This window comes from Salvelinus alpinus, chromosome 36 (assembly GCF_045679555.1).
Source record: "Salvelinus alpinus chromosome 36, SLU_Salpinus.1, whole genome shotgun sequence".
In the NCBI taxonomy this organism is placed as follows: Eukaryota; Metazoa; Chordata; class Actinopteri; order Salmoniformes; family Salmonidae; genus Salvelinus; species Salvelinus alpinus.
This window is the reverse complement of record NC_092121.1, coordinates 8,477,346-8,494,559: the sequence shown is the minus strand read 5'-3', so window position 1 is coordinate 8,494,559 and position 17,214 is coordinate 8,477,346. Positions and strand designations below refer to the sequence as shown.

The 17,214-nt window shown below is 43.9% G+C and overlaps 1 protein-coding gene across 2 annotated transcripts in view; it reads left to right on the top strand.

The window, feature by feature from the left end:
* Nucleotides 1-15,337, top strand: part of LOC139565090 (contactin-associated protein 1-like) — a 28,029-nt gene extending 12,692 nt beyond the window's left edge. For both annotated transcript variants that reach the window (XM_071385155.1, XM_071385154.1), the window contains exons 10-24: nucleotides 429-603; nucleotides 4,914-5,020; nucleotides 5,206-5,328; nucleotides 5,542-5,745; nucleotides 5,890-6,046; nucleotides 6,147-6,274; nucleotides 6,371-6,544; nucleotides 6,910-7,128; nucleotides 7,352-7,591; nucleotides 7,775-8,014; nucleotides 8,856-8,983; nucleotides 9,209-9,302; nucleotides 9,693-9,923; nucleotides 10,060-10,104; nucleotides 11,066-15,337. In XM_071385155.1, the coding sequence (XP_071241256.1) occupies nucleotides 429-603; nucleotides 4,914-5,020; nucleotides 5,206-5,328; nucleotides 5,542-5,745; nucleotides 5,890-6,046; nucleotides 6,147-6,274; nucleotides 6,371-6,544; nucleotides 6,910-7,128; nucleotides 7,352-7,591; nucleotides 7,775-8,014; nucleotides 8,856-8,983; nucleotides 9,209-9,302; nucleotides 9,693-9,923; nucleotides 10,060-10,104; nucleotides 11,066-11,268 (2,468 nt within the window). In that variant the 3' untranslated portion in view covers nucleotides 11,269-15,337. The remainder of the gene's footprint in view (nucleotides 1-428; nucleotides 604-4,913; nucleotides 5,021-5,205; nucleotides 5,329-5,541; nucleotides 5,746-5,889; nucleotides 6,047-6,146; nucleotides 6,275-6,370; nucleotides 6,545-6,909; nucleotides 7,129-7,351; nucleotides 7,592-7,774; nucleotides 8,015-8,855; nucleotides 8,984-9,208; nucleotides 9,303-9,692; nucleotides 9,924-10,059; nucleotides 10,105-11,065) is intronic.
* Nucleotides 15,338-17,214: the final 1,877 nt, after the last annotated feature.

The window sequence follows — 17,214 nt, the reverse complement described above, 5'->3', positions numbered from 1 at the left end:
TGTTCTGGCTCTTCACTTTACTGTTCCCAACATCAACATACATTACCATAGCAACCACTGGAAGTGAGCTGTTGACCAGACCTGGGGTACGTCCCAAATGGCACCCAATTCCCTTTATAGTGCACTACTTTTGCTCTTATATACCAGAACACTGTTCATCTACATAATTTGTTTAATATTTGATTTGTTTGTCATTTAGCAGACGCTCTTCTCCAGAGCGACTTACAGGAGCAATTAGGGTTAAGTGCCTTGCTCAAGGTCACATCAGCAGATTTATCACCTAGTCAGCTTGGGGATTTGAACCAGTGACCATTCCGTTACTGGCCCAACGCTTTTAACCGCTAGCCACCGTTTTGATGTTCTCACTATCAAAATGACAACCCAATAGGAACATATCTTCACACCTCCCTCTGTGCTTTGATCCTCAGGGTGTCCGAAGACGAACAACACGATCAGGAAGTGTGAGACCAAGCTGAACCACTTCCACGGCTGCATGCAGCAGATCTTTATCGACAACGAGCCGGTGGACATCGACATCATCCTGCAGCGACGCTGGGGCCGCTACGCTGAACTGTTGCTGGGCACCTGTGGTATCACCGACAGGTAGGAGGCATCAGTGACAGAGCAGAGGGAGGGGGGCATCAGAGACATATATGAGGAGGAGGAGGTTGGCAGAGGGGCAGGGGCACAGACTAAGATACTATGGTTTGTTTGCAACAGGCTAGACCAGGCCTGGGCAATTATTTTCCATGGAGGGCAACAGAATATATTTTTGCCATCGCGGGCCAGAATCATACTTCATGTGTATGACTTTATTGACAGATATATCTACTCTAAATCACATCCAAATATGCTACTTATTTTAAAATGCACAGAAATAAATCACATCCATGTTCTCCTTTTGGTAGGTATTTTCTTTATTAAAACAGGCAATGAACTTAACGGAGGGAAAAGTACACTGTGCATTCAGCACCACGGAACTCTTTAACGGTTATGCACAAAAACTCAAGACAGAGAGAGCGCTCAACATTACATTTAAACTACTCAATCAGTGTGAGGAGTGAAGTCTCTGATGGGCATTAACTAGAGCAGTGAAGTCAGGTATAGTTTCTGACGTCGCTATGTGCAGGATTGCTGAGAGGTGAGTCAGTAAGAGATGATCTGTGCCTTGACTTGTTACATTTCATCACTGAAAATGTCTGTTCACATACGTAGGTTGACCCAAACAGTACAAACATCTTCTGAGCATGACTCCTAATCTTTGGAAAGTTTTGTTCATCAAGAGATGCATAGAACCTTGTCAGTGACATTGTCAGTAGGAGCGTTATCCACATTGAAGGTGAAAGGAGAGGAAAACAACAACGTCATTTTCCAACACTTTGAAATCCTCAAAACGACAAGAAAACTCACCGTTTAAAGCATGTAGCAGGGATGTATACTCCTCCCACTGGTCATCTGATTGGGAACAGACTAATAGTGTCGGAAGGTGGGTGAGATTGTTGGCTTCTACTTGGCGGGTCAGGAGGAGTAATTTTCCCTTGAAGGCTTTGACAAGGCTGTGTCACACCCTGATCAGTTTCACCTGTCCTTGTTATTGTCTCCACCCCCTCCAGGTGTCGCTTGTTATCCCTGGTGTATATATCCCTGTGTTTCCTGTCTCTCAGTGCCAGTTCATCTTGTATGATCAAGTCAAGCAGTGTGTTTTTCCCGTGTGCCTTCCTTTTTCTATTCTCTTTTACGAGTCCTCCCGGTTTTGACCCTTGCCTGTTTTCTGGACTCTGTACCCGCCTGCCCTGACCTTGAGCGTGCCTGCCACACTGTACCTCCTGGACTCTGAACTGGTTTTGACCTTTTTCCTGTTCACAACCATTCTCTTGCCTACCCCTTTTGGATGTAATAAATATCAAAGACTCAAACCATCTGCCTCCCGTGTCTGCATCTGGGTCTCGCCTTGTGCCCTTATAGGCTGTACATCTGATGTGAAAAAAGGCCCTTCCCTTGTAGTTTGGAATTCATTTCATTCACGAGGGCCATGATGTCCACGGTGAAGGCAAAATCAGCCAATCATCCTTTATCTTGCAGTTGAGGGAAATCCACGTATTATCCTTTCATTTGCAACAACTCAGCAATCTCTGACTTCAGGTTCCACACCCTTTTAAACACCTTCCCCAAACTCAGCCATCTCACGTTTGTGTGGTAGGGGAGATCTGCATGACCTGACTCTGTCTCTTCCAACAGTGCAAAAAACTGCCTGTGGTTTAAAGATTTTGTTCTTATGAAGTTTACCACTTTAGTGACTGTATCCACAACATGGCTTATTTACAGAACACATTTACAGAGCACCTTCCGATGAAAAATGCAATCCTTTTCTGATCTGGGTTCAGCTCAGCTACTTGATTTTGTATCCTTTTCAAAAGGCCAATGGTTTTTTCCTGTCAAGTTTGGGCACCCATCAGTGGTCACACTGGATAACTTTTCAAAACTCAGTCCCAGCTTTTCCACACACTTATTAACTTCCTCAAATAAATCTTTCCTTGTGGTTGTGCTCTTAATTGACTGCACTGAAGCAAGCTCCTCTGTAATTTCAAAGTCTGGGCTTGTGCCCTGTAAGAATATCAGGAACTGCGCTGTGTCACATGCATCACTGCTCTTATCCTGGGCCAAGGAGATATAGGTGAAATCCTTTACCTTGTCTTTCAACTGTTTTTCATATTCTCTCTGATGTCTTCAACACGCTGTTCGGCTTGACAGGGAAATTTTTTCAAACAGCTCTTTCTTGTTGGGGCAAAGTATTGCTGCAGTGTCAATTAAACATTCTTTAATGAATTCAACCTCAGTGAATGGCTTGCTATGTTTAGCTATTTTATGGGACAGTACATAGCTAGCTCTCGCAATTCTGTTGTTGAATGCAGTTTTGTGAAAAGTCCTTGCTGCTTTTTCAACTGAGAAAGCAACTCTTTCGATGCACTTGCCCTCTGCTCAGAAGACATTCCTATATTTCTCTGCATGCTTCGTCTGGAAGTCTCGGTACAAGTTGTAGTCTTTCAAGACAGCAATGCTCTCTTTGCACGCTAAGCACACAGCTTTCCCTGATACCTCAATACAGAAATATTTCGATGTCAACTCTTGATGGAACCCCGTACATTCATTGTCTACTTTCCTTTTCTTTGAAATCTTTGAAAAACTCATTTTTTGGCGCAATTTCTAGCTAGCTACTATTTGTAACTGTGACGTGTGTGTCAGTCAGTCTGTCCTCGTGCAGTTGTTATTTATACGTGCCTTCAAAATAAATGTCGCACAAGCGGTGGGAGTTAAATCATTACACAAAGGTGAGTATTCATTAGGCTTTTAATTTGAATAACAAATACGTTTTTCAAAACTTTACTATCGCAAATTCTTTACGTTATCTGAGCATGTTTCCGCGGGCCGTATTGAATCAGGTCGTGGGCTGCATACGGCCCCCGGGCTGGCCTTTGCCCAGTCCTGGGTTAGACAGTAGTAGCACAAGGGCAAAGGTTACATACAGTATCCATGATGAATCCATGGGTAAACTGATTGGATGCATTCTAAACGCTATACTCAGCCTTGTAATATCAGTGGAGTGCAGAGATAGTGTTGGAATGTTCCATCCTGATTCCTGATGGACCAATGTGACAGACAGAGTCAAGGCTCATTGCTATAGGGATGAATCATTCTGAGTTGGCCTCTCATCTCAGCCCCTATGGCAGACGTGGTACTTATAACACTCAGACACCTCCAGGAGATGACAGGGGCTATGCTCAGTTGAATACACCTGCCTGGACAGGGAGGATTTTTTACACCAGAGTAGGTTCCTTGTTATGGTATCCTAGGTATATGATATAACGTTTTTTTGACGGCCACGCCACATGTAACCTCTCTCACTGAAAAACGTTTGCGAGATCAACATTTTAGAAAAATGTCAATGTAATGTCACGTGAACTTCAGTCCACAGTTTTCTACAATCAATCATTTCTCCTCTTCCACTTCTCCCCTCATTTTATATGAAAAAGATTCAGGAGGAGCGCCATTTCCTCTCCAAAATCATGTGCAAAGACCATTGTGTTCAAAACCATTGTGTACTAGTATGTATTCTTATAAAACATGCTTTCATCAGTATGTTACATATTCATCTGCTTTATGTTTATGATACTTTCTGGTGCCTGCTCTGTTTCACATGACTATGTATGTTGAGCAGTCAACCTGGGTGGTTCAGAGTATTTTCACACATAGTTTTTGAGCTATAGTTCGATTCAGAGTTCTATTATTTGTTACATTGTATTTTTTTTCATTTGGTTCGGTTGGTTTCACATTGCCAAATATCAAACATCAAACAAAAATTCCTAACCAAAACCACGTGTCCATGTAAGCCATTTATTTATTGGACAAAAATGCTCACGTTAAATCCATCTATGATTATCATCAAGCATCACTTGTGTGCCCCAATCTTCATATTATTTTGGCTTTGGTCTTCCAACAACATGCGGGAGGAAACAACGCAATAGCCACTCTAGCTACAACGTGAATAGCCTATATTCAGTATCCTACTGTATATCCCCGTTATTAGCCCCCGTCTCCCCTAATCTGCATCGAATGCGCTCATAAATGCGCTGGTATTCACAGAATGTTTTAAATATCTCAAATTAAGATGCTGTGTGCTTTTCATCAAATGCTCGCAGTCAAACAACCAATAATACTGCCCGACTGTTTTGGCATTAGGGGGTATTGTGTGTAGATTGTTGAGGGAAAACAATCATTTAATCCATTTTAGAATAAGGCTGTAACGTAACAAAATGTGGCCAAAGTCAAGGGGTCTGAATACTTTCCGAATGCACTGTACATGCCCCATTTCACTTTTCACTTTTACCCACACTCCTGCATGGTATGCTCTCTAGATGTACTCCAAACCCCTGTGAACACGAGGGCAGATGCATCCAGTCCTGGGATGACTTCATATGTCTGTGTGAGAACACAGGCTACAAAGGGGAGGTGTGCCATATGTGTGAGTATTTCCTGCGAGAGCCTAATGTTGTTTACGAGTACTAATGACGGCGTGTTGTCGTAGCCTCGCCAGTGTAACAACCAGTTTGTTGAGGCCTATATACTGTGGTAGTGTGAGACAGACCCATGTCATCATTAAAACCTTGCTGGTGTAAGTTAAAATACGACTTCTCTCTTCCCCAACAGCGGTCTACAAAGAGTCGTGTGAGGCCTACAGACTTACTGGCAAATCCTGGTCAGGGAATTATACCATAGACCCGGACCTGAGCGGACCCTTGAAACCATTCGAGGTGTACTGCACGATGAAATGTGAGTGACTGGCTTTTTCTGTACTAGCATACTAGTTATATTTTACCATCTGACCAACATGACTCCATGGTGCATATCGAACATAGCGGTAGTCAGTGCTTACAGTACCTTTCAGAAATGGACTGTTATTGAACATGTTGAGGCAGAGACCCTGATATGAAACTGTGTTCAGGTTGAGGTTAATGTCAACCCCCTCCTTGTCTGTTGACAAAGCCGACAAGGCATGGACGATAGTGATGCATGACCGTTTCGACGGCATCAAGGTGGCCGGTAGCACGGTGGACCGTCCTTACATAGGAGACGTCAACTACTGGAATGCCTCCTGGGACGATGTCACAGCACTGGCCAACACCTCCATGTACTGTGAACAGTGGATCGACTACTCCTGCTACAAGTCACGCATCCTCAACACGGCCAGTGAGTAGGAGTGGTTAGGGCCTATGGGCAATGGTAGCTATTGAAAGCACCTGAATCTGTACCTGTTTGTGTATATATCATAGAACATTTCAATGATTAAATCATAATAATCACATTCCTTTGCTCTATTGTCATGTCATTCAGATGGGAGACCGTACAGTTTCTGGATTGGTCGAAATAACGAGAGTCACGAGTACTGGGGCGGGGCTTTCCCTGAGAGTGGGAAGTGTGGCTGTGCTATAAACCAGACCTGCACTGACGCCAGGTTTCACTGTAACTGTGACGCTGACTACCGCCAATGGTGAGAGAGACAGGATTTGAATGACTCTTTTCTATAACATTTAGAAAAGTGTTTTCATAGATTGATATACATTACTGTACAAATGGAACCTGTTGTGCAGGTACTCAGACAAGGGCTATCTGATGTGGAAGGACCACCTCCCAGTGAGGAAGGTGGTGGTGGGGGACACCAACAGGACCGGGTCGAAGGCCCACATCAGCCTTGGGCCCCTACGTTGCCACGGCGACAGTGAGTTGTAGTAAAACCCTTCTGCGGTATATAATTTGTCAAATGATTGTTTATCGTGGTTCTGGTTTGGATCTCATGGCCTCTTTGTCCTCACAGGGAGCATCTGGAATACCATATCGTTCACCAAGCCAACCTACATCGAGTTCCCCACCTTCAGGCCAGGCAGCACCGTCGACATCTCCTTCCACTTTAAAACCTACCGCCCCCACGGAGTGTTCCTGGAGAACTCAGACGACTGGCTCCGTAACTTCATACGCATTGAGCTCAACAGTAAATTACCACAGATTACCTAGTGTGAATCATAGGAAATTACTCATATATAGTCATATAATATACACTATTTAAAAGACGCTTTTCACCAAAGCGACTTACAGTCATGCGTGTATACAATTTACATATGGTTGGCCCCAGCGGGAATCAAACTCACAACCTTTGGCATGGTAAGTACCATGCTCTACTGACTGAGCCACATAGGACAAAGGCAGGAAACATAATTCCCGAATTACAATTTCCGTGCAATGAAACTTCATGAATGAAAAGGTTTACAAATGATATTATCAATATTTTCCGGTATTTATTTCTATAATATATTTCATCCCTCGTTCTGTTTTGTCTCTTCTTCATCCTTCTCCCAGCCACCCAGAACCTGGTCTTCATATTCATGGTGGGAGACGGCATCCTCAATGTGACGCTACGCTCGCCGGTGCCTCTAAACGACAACGAGTGGCATTTTGTCCAGGCAGAGCTCAACGTGAAGTTGGCCAGGATCAAAGTGGACTACCAGCCATGGGCTGTGAGACGCTTCCCTGGCCAGACCTTTGTCACCATGGAGTTCACCCACCCTCTCCTCGTGGGTATGTCACCTGGCTGCTGGGGCTGGGGATGGTGGGGTGGTGGTCGACAAGGATTTTGGACTTCTCCCGTTGATGTAGTCCACTCCTATGAGTTTAAACAGCACTACAGCACGGGAAACAGACGTTTTTTTGTTCTTATAACGAACACTTATTTATTCTTCTTAATCCAAAATGCTAAACTTTGCAATGTGATGATTAACTGACGGTGTCCCAATATATCCAGGCGCAGCCAATCGCACGCTGTGGCCATTCCTGGGCTGCCTCCGAGGGTTACGAATGAACGGTGTAACCCTTAACTTGGAAGGCAAAGCGAATGAAGAACAGGGTATACGGCGGAACTGTACGGGCCAGTGTCTGAACGCGACCATACCGTGTCGAAACGCCGCCCAGTGTATCGAGGGCTACGCAGCCTACACCTGTGACTGCGGCAACACTGCCTTCGACGGATTCTACTGCCACAAAGGTGAGCTCTACACAGGTTACCTCGGGTATTCATGGAGCCCCAGAATCACTAAGACTGCCTTAAGCACACTGGGTTACAGTAACAAAAACCTTGATTTATTTTGACAGTGTTGGCGATAACCACAACGTTTCATAATAGAAATAGGGATTTAAGCTCAACTTGATCCTGTTTGTACCCCCTTAGACATTGGGGCCTACTTTGAGATAGGCTCGTGGTTACGCTACAACATCAGAAAGAAGCCTACGACCAATGAGGAGTGGTGGGCTAACTGGCTGGACCCCCACTACCACAACTTCAGCCTGGGCTACAACGACACCAGTGATGAGATCGAGTTCAGCTTCAGTACCTTCCAGACGCCGGCTGTACTGCTTTACATCAGCTCTTTCGTCCAGGACTACATGGCTGTCATCCTGAAGAAAGATGGTAGGAACGCTCGGCAGGGAGGAGCGCTTTAACATTATGGGTTATCGTGGTTAAGATTCAAGGCAGAGAGTGTTCGTTTGAACTGGCTTTTGAATGAAGATTTTACTGTCCCTGATTGAAGTTGGATTACTGTATGTTCCACGGGAGGCTGCTGAGGGGAGGATGGCTCATAATAATGGCTGGAAGGTTGCAAATGGAATGGCATTCCACTGATTCCGCTCCAGCCATTACCACGAGCGTGTCCTCCCCGATTAAGGTGCCACCAACCTCCTGTGGTATGTTCTTTAGTCATCCCATTTATTTGAGTGGAAACACAAAACAAGATAGGCCTTGGACAAAAATATATCACTGTACTTTACAATCTTTTTGATTTTTTCTTTAACTAGGCAAGTCAGTTAAGAACAAATTCTTATTTACAATGACGGCCTACCAAAAGGCAAAAGTCCTCCTGCGGGGACAGGGGCTGGGATTTTTTTTTTTTAATTGGGGGGACAAAACACACATCATAACAAGAGACACCACAACACTACATAAAGAGAGACCTATAATACAACAACATAGCAAGGCAGCAACACATGACAACACAGCATGGTAGCAACACAACATGACAACAACATGGTAGCAACGCAACATGGCAGCAGCACAACATGGTAGCAGAACAAAACATGGTACAAACATTATTGGGCACAGACAACAGCACAAAGGGCAAGAAGGTAGAGACAACGATACCTCACGCAAAGCAGCCACAAGCCATACTCCTCACAATAGTTCATGGAAATATAATGTTTTAATGCATTACGTTATGAACTGTGGAGTGTATTGTTGCAACATCCATCCACAGGAACCTTAGACATGAGGTATAGGTTGGGGTTGATTACCCACAAGTACCAGTTGTCCTTCAGGAACCTGGCAGATGGATACCCCCACTACGTCAACATAACCAGACACAACAGGACCATCAGGACACAGGTGCGCTGATGCTCCACCCCAATGTCTACACCTGTTAACACTACCTACCTCCTTCACCACAGTTTAAAAGTCAATCACAAATCAGGATTGTCTGGTACCACATTGCTTGGTTTGTAACTTGTGTGCATTTGTGTATTTTCAGTCTTTGACTTATTTGTTCATGTTGACATGTTTATGGTTGTGTGTGAACATCAATGTGTTTGTGTTGATGTGTGTAACTCCTAGGTGGACTACATGGAGCCGATAGTGGAGAAGATCACCCTAGTGGAGGACGGCAGGTTTGACTCACCCAAGAACATCTTCCTGGGGAGAGTGATGGGTAATTTACATTTCACCCCCCCCAGCTGAAACATTTCTGCTTTCCTCTTGAGAATTGATTTGGTCACACTTTATTTGGATAGTCCGTATAGTCATACTATCGACAAACTATCTGTTGATAAACAACTGCTTGCTAAGGTTATGGTTACAGTTAGGGTTAGAATAATGGTTAGGGTAAGAGTTAAGTTTAGGGTTAGCATAAGGGTTAGGGTTAGAACTAGGGTTTGTAGATAGTTGAAATGTTACTGATAGTCTTTAGAGCATCTACAGATGGACTATCCAAATAAACTGTTACCCATGGAGGTATCAGTTGTCCCACTGTAAGTTTGGGAATTAGTTGAGGTGGATGTGCACATTGTAACTCATCTGTCCCTCTCTCTAACCCACTCAGAGGTGGGTGACATTGACTATGAGATCCAGAGGCATAACAGTCCTGGTCTGGTGGGCTGTATATCTGGGGTGAGGTACAACATCTACGCCCCTCTTAAGACCCTCTTCCGGCCGAACGAGACGGAACCGCCGGTCACCGTGCAGGGCTTCGTCTCCGAGTCTAACTGTGGGGCCTTCCCTCCTGTCCATGGATATGTCCCCTGGGAGGCGGACCACTGGTTCACTTCTATAGGTGAGACGACATATCCCAGAAGCCTTCAGTAGATCTACTTTACACGGGACTACATATCCCATCAGCAATCATGACCTAGTGATGATAGTATAAGTTCCCCATAATAACATCATTTAATGTATTTTTTTCATTTCAGAATACATCTATATCCACGATGACCTAGGCCTGTTTTGGTTGACAGGTAAGTCTTTACTGCTTACGATTCACAATAATGTGAATCATTTCTCATTAAACTATACTTTGATGATTTTTGTGAAATCTATTAATGTAAGTGTTCATCTGTTGTCTGCCATCTGTGAGTCCTGACCTTAGTTTACCTCAAGATTCAGATTAAGCCTCCTCTCACTCTCTCCCTCTCCCTCTCTCTCTTCCTCTTGCTACCTCTCACTCTCTCCCGCTCTCTCTCTTCCTCTTGCTACCTCTCTCTGTCTCTCTCCCGCTCTCTCTCTTCCTCTTGCTCACTCTCTCTCTCCCCTACTGACACAGATCGGCAGTAGTTGAAATTCTCATTTTTATTTTCCTAAAATCCCCTAATCCTAAAATCTGAGACTATCAGATTCCAGAATAGGCTTTATGTCCTCACGCTAAAAGCAAAAAATGTGACATGTACCAGAACAAATGCTGGAATGTAGAAGGATATTTTCTTGTGTCTGCTGAATATGAGAGGCGAAGGAAGCCCAGGACTAGACAGCAGCTCAGAGAGTCTGTAGTCTGTACTCTATCCCTGTCTGAGATCCTCACCGGATCAACTATATTTAGAGCTGCCCCTCCCTCCACTATTCATCACAGATATATGCTTCAGCTTAATGTACTGGATAAATCTGTACTGGGGTGTTATGGTAACACAGAACATCTGAGTTTGATTTCTGATGTCTGGGCCGGTCCTGCCGTCCCCTTGCCGACCTCCTCCAGTTATTGGACATCATTTGAGATGGATGGCTCCCTCATAACAATATGTGGCTGTATAAGAAATGATACCGCTTGTCTCTAAAGGGAAGTTAAGTGAGTTTGGCAGAGAACCAACTGAGTCATAATGATATTGATTGAAAGGGATATTTGTGTCATCCATCGAGATAGAACAATGGATTTTCAGCTGTTTGCTTTTTTAACCACACCTTGACTGTGTGTGTTTCTCCCTCTAGTTGTTGTCATCGCGGCCGTGATATTGCTGTTCATAGGTCTGTACAGCATCTACATCTATCTGTACCGGTACAAGGGCAGCTACCACACCAACGAGCCCAAGAACTTCCTGGAGTCCCCTGGAGGCAGCAGCTCCAGGCCCCTGACAGGGACCCTGGAGAAGAAGCGATTTCCAGGGATAGAGGAAGACTTTCGGAGTGACTAGCCTCAGGCTGGGGAACGGTGGGAGGGAGGGATTGAAGTGGGGAGGTTTTGGGGCTTACAACAACCACAATACCTGTTTATGTTTTATAATTCCTTTAACTTTTTGATTTACTTTTCGGTTTTGTTTTCCTTTCCCCAGGTATGTGTTATCTTAAGCCTGGTCCTCGACATAGTGTTGTTTTTCTGATGGGTTCATCGTTTTGCAGGCTTCGGAGATCAAATCAAGCCCGTATTGCGTGAGTGACGACCGACCAAGCTCACACTGTATTGAAGGGTTGACCAACTGAAGTGCCTCGACAGAGCAAAACGAGATCAGAAGTAACCCCATGAGTTCATTCAGGATGTGAGACATAAACTGAGGGAATTAGATTTCAGGTCACGTTGAATTGTGACATTTTTACATCTTACTAATATCCTCACATGCAGTAACACGTATTCAGCAGCCTCTTCTGGTTTGTAGGTCTGTTATTGAGATCACTTGATAGATCAGTGCCATATACTGTGCAACTCTTTCCGACAATCCACTCTTGCAGCCATTTTGATAAAGACATCCAAACTATCCCACTCGTCCCATCCTTTGACTAGTGAGCCAGGATCCACCACAGAGAGATGCTGCAACTGTGCAGCATCAACAACCGCAGCAACAACAACAACAAGCACAATCTGGCATCTGCAAACAGTCTTTCCTGCTTAACACCAATTGAAGAAGCTATAAAAAGCATGGAGCTCTAAGCTTTGACATGACATATCTAAAGAGTAATGGAAGGTATATAAACATATATTTGTTGTATTGCGGCCTATGAAATTGCATAGCTATACAAAAGAGGAACATGTATTAATGGTTAGTTTCATTAGATAGCAGCTTGGCCAATTACAGTATGCTCTGCGATTCCAAAACGATTCCCAACCAATCAATTGAGCAGTCATGTACGATCAACAAAACATACGGAATACATGTGACATTTGGCTTGGAATATAAGACGATCGCCCTATTCTTCTTCAGAATCCTCAGAGTAACATATGAAATGGGTGGGTAGCGCTAAGAAGCCATGGTAGTTTGACGTTTCCCAACTGTAGTGCTATCATGTTATTGTGAGACTGACCGTTGGTGCACTGCAGAAAAGGGAATGGAGATGTTGAACCAGGGACAGGACTCCTTATTGCTATTAATCCTGATTCCACGCTTCATTTTCGGTTTGACTTCCAGTAGCTAGTGAACATGCAGCCAAAATCTTAATTAATTTTTTTTTTTTTTTGCATGCAGCCAAAATCTGGGGGCTATTTCAGATTCAGAGGCCCCGGCGTGGAGGGGCCCCTACCAACAGCAGCCCTGTCGACCAGCCTGGTCAGGAATCATTACAAATGTCTTTCAGGAAAAGAGCTGCTCCGCATGAACATCCGGACATGCAAACACACACTCACACACACACTGGCATATTGTATAGAGGACCACAACAATGTCAATGCCAGTCTTGTACTTCTTCTCACCACACTAGATTATTTTTGCATCTGACTGCTCTGTAGGACAGTACTGTGCTGTGCCGCCCCCGCTGCTGTTGCTTCTTACCTACTGGGCGCTGGTTGAATCAACGTTGTTTCCACATTATTCCAATGAAATCACGTTGAACCAACGTGGAATAGACGTTGAATTGACGTCTGTGCCCAGTGAGTAGGTGCTTCTTATGGTGCATCTCTTCCTTTAGGTCCAATGATATTTCCCTGTCTGGAAAGTCACGATTTCAGGTTAGACGGTGGGATGAGGTTACGGTCAGGGAAGATTTTTCCAGTAGGTGAAACGCCATTGGACCCATGTAATGTGTGGCGTGGTAACCAAAGCTTATGTCTCTGACATCATCACCCAGCGCCCTTTGAAGCTAAAGCAGTAATACATCATAGAAAAAAAGAGAGAAAACATAAGAGCATTTTGAAAATCATAAGCTATGCATATATAGAGCATGATGAACGCACCTTGCAATGAAATGCAATAAAATCAGCCGCTTCCAGCGCAGATCACCTAAAGATATTTTTTCTGTCTGTTCCGTTCGCAGCAACTTGCAGCAGTTATGATCCTAGACATAATATGTATACGTGAATATATGAATAAGGTGTTTATCGACTTTTTCCATTCCTATGGTTTGTATGAAACGGTTGAAAATGAGGCTGAGAGGTTTGAATGTAAATCCTAATCATGACCCTGTAATATGGACAGGCTCTGCACCAAGACCTGCTCTGCTCCTCTCTGTGTGTGCTCTGTATGGTATGAACACTCATTAAACAGAAAACTATTCAGCATAGCTTTCTCACATGTTCAGGATGTGGACAATACAGTACCCTCCCGATGTTTCAGTAGAAACATCATAGAACATATTTCAACATCTTTGGTTTAGCCTGTTAAAGAGGACAACCCGTTAAGACTAGATGGTAAAAAGCATTACAATTACAATCAATTATAAGATAGAATTGGAAATGCCTAGCTTTTTCCCAAGCCATATTTGTAAGAATGTACCATTTTCAATAGTATAAATGTTAGCATTGGGCAATTAGAGTAGTAACATGTTCCACCTCTGGAGAAATAGGAATTTTTTGTTTTTGTACAGAGATGGACAATCACCTGTTACAGAGTTCATATTAAACCAGTCAACAACCTGGGTCAAATGTGCTTTGAAGCCTTTTAGGGAAATAGTCGACTTATTGATATATTATGTAAATGTCTATGCTGCGATGTGTTTATTTGAAATGGACTACAGTACATGTGCATCCTGCCTAGCATCACTTCGATGCCACACCTTAGCTAGTCCATCCATGCGTGGTCCCTGGAGTGTGTGTGCTTGAATGTACAGTAGACGTGTTGGTTTGTGTGTTCACAGTTCTGTTTGTCACCTAACCCTCCCTACTGATGATGAGGACAGTCTCTGCACTGATGATGTGAATGATCCAACTCACTTGTTGTCGTCCACCAATAGAACAGTGAGCAGATAGTGAATGGGTGCTGTCCAGACAGGCTCCTCCCTACTCGGATGTTGCTCTACAGTTTTTGGTAATCAGGGACTACACTGAAAAGAACAGGAAGACCAGAACATCGTTTCGATCCGAACCGGATATTCATCAGGTCAAAATATCAGCATTTTTAAGGATGTGCATATGACCACAAACTTTACTACACTGTATGACACCATCAGCTCGTAGATCTGTGCTGATTGGCAGTCTATAGCAAGTTCCCTACCTTACACTCTTAGAAAAAAAGAGTTCTTCAGCTGTCTCCATATGAGAACCTTTTTTGGTTCCATGTAGAACCCAAAAAGGGTTCTACCTGGAACCCAAAAGGGTTTAACCTGCAACCAAAAAGGGTTCTTCAAAGTGTTCTCCTATCGGGACAGCCAAATAAACATTTATGGTTCTACATAGCACTTTTTTTTTTCTAAGAGTGGAATATCAACTTGGCCATCCCTATAGGGTGACCGCCAGGGTGAGCAGCTAAGGTTCTCTGTGTAAAGGAGACTCAAATGTAATAAGGGGTTGAGGGAGTGAGCACAAGGTTGAAAAAGACGAGGATTCTGTCCGTCCTACAAGCAGGGTGTCATCATATGACAGACTAGTGTTGTTCCCTACAGCGGAGGAGTGGCCTACAGACAGAGCTAGGGCCAGGCTAGAGGGAGGAGCAGGCAGGGGAGTCTAAGAGGGCCAGACCCCTCTGTGGATCGCTACCCTATAGAATCTTGCAAGAGGAGGCACCAGACAGTTAGTGACTGTATGACCTAATGTAGCAGGTGTAAAGTAAATGCCTGAGCGGGGTCCCCACATCTGGTTTTCAGGGGGAAAAGAAGCTGGGTTGAAGATGCTGTATCCCTGAAAACCGGATGTTTCAGGTTTCTTAAAACCCTGCTGAAGGTGGTGACCGACTGCAGGACTTTGTGTTTGTGACCACACTGAAATCGTGGATTTTTTTTTTCTCTCCCTTTCTGTTATGTTGGTTTTGTTTTGTAATAATTTCACGGTAAATGACCATAACTATGTTAATCAAAGCAAAACCAAACTGACACTTCAATAAAGAATCTTGAAGGAAATTCAAATGGTGTATTTTCCCTTTACCTGTTAACAAAGGCACAATGTGTCTGTCTGGTGTACAGTCATATTAAATCCACGTTGGTATAGGGAAAATTGGAACACCTCAGATGAAACCAGTGGGTAAATTAAGTTGGTGTTACCTGAAGCCAAGCTCCAGCACCTCATGGTATTCAAAGTAGGATATAGTACAATACTCCATGGTTAGTGTTAGGGTTGTAGTTGAGGCTAGGGGTAGTGCTGAACCAGGAAGTGGACAAGAAGTTAGGGTTAGTGTTAGGGTTGTGGCTGAGGCTAGGGGTACAGTCGTGGCCCAAAATTTTGAGAATGACACAAATATTAATTTCCACAAAGTTTGCTGCTTCAGTGTCTTTAGATATTTTTGTCAGATGTTACTATGGAATACTGAAGTATAATTACAAGCATTTCATAAGTGTCAAGGGCTTTTTTTGACAATTACATGAAGTTGATGCAATGAGTCAATATTTGCAGTGTTAACCCTTATTTTTCAAGACCTCTGCAATCCGCCCTGGCATGCTGTCAATTAACTACTGGGCCACATCCTGACTGATGGCAGCCCATTGTTGCATAATCAATGCTTGGAGTTTGTCAGAATTTGTGGGTTTTTGTTTGTTCACCCGCCTCTTGAGGATTGACCACAAGTTTTCAATGGGATTAAGGTCTGGGGAGTTTCCTGGCCATGGACCCAAAATATCGATGTTTTGTTCCCCGAGCCACTTAGTTATCACTTTTGCCTTATGGCAAGGGGCTCCATCATGCTGGAAAATACATTGTTCCTCACCAAACTGTTCCTGGATGGTTGGGAGAAGTTGCTCTCGGAGGATGTGTTGGTACCATTCCTTATTCATGGCTGTGTTCTTAGGCAAAATTGTGTGAGCCCACTCCCTTGGCTGAGAAGCAACCCTACACATGAATGGTCTCAGGATGCTTTACTGTTGGCATTACACAGGACTGATGGTAGCGCTCACCTTGTCTTCTCTGGACAAGCTTTTTTCCGGATGCCCCCAACAATCAGAAAGGGGATTCATCAGAGAAAATTACTTTACCCCTCAGCAGTCCTTTAGTCCTCAGCAGTCCAATCCCTGTACCTTTGCAGAATATCAGTATGTCTCTGATGTTTTTCCTGGAGAGAAGTGGCTTCTTTGCTGCCCTTCTTGACACCAGGCCATCCTCCAAAAGTCTTCGCCTCACTGTGCATGCAGATGCACTCACACCTGCCTGCTGCCATGATCCCGCAGCTGAATCGACATTAGGAGACGGTCCTGGCACTTGCTGGACTTTCTTGGGCGCCCTGAAGCCTTATTCACAACAATTGAACCGCTCTCCTTGAAGTTCTTCATGATCCGATAAATGGTTGATTTAGGTGCAATCTTACTGGCAGCAATATCCTTACCTGTGAAGCCCTTTTTGTGCAAAGCAATGATGACGGCACGTGTTTCCTTGCAGGTAACCATGGTTGACAGAGGAAGAACAATGATTCCAAGCACCACCCTCCTTTTGAAGCTTCCAGTCTGTTATTCGAACTCAATCAGCATGACAGAGTGATCTCCAGCCTTATCCTCTTCAACACTCACACCTGTGTTAACGAGAGAATCACTGACATGATGTCAGCTGGTCCTTTTGTGGCAGGGCTGAAATGCGTTAGGAATTTTGTTAATAAATAATTCAAACAATTTCTAGCTTTAGATAAAACTATAACTAATTGAACTCTGCATGCCTGGTGAAAAGAGATTTGTGTTGTGGGTTATAAAATAAGCAGAAAGGGTCATTATTAAACTATGGTTGAACTGACCCAACATAGCCCTGAGATGTTTAGATAAGGCTGTGGGTAACTTTTTAGGTCTTCCATTATCTGGAGTTGTCT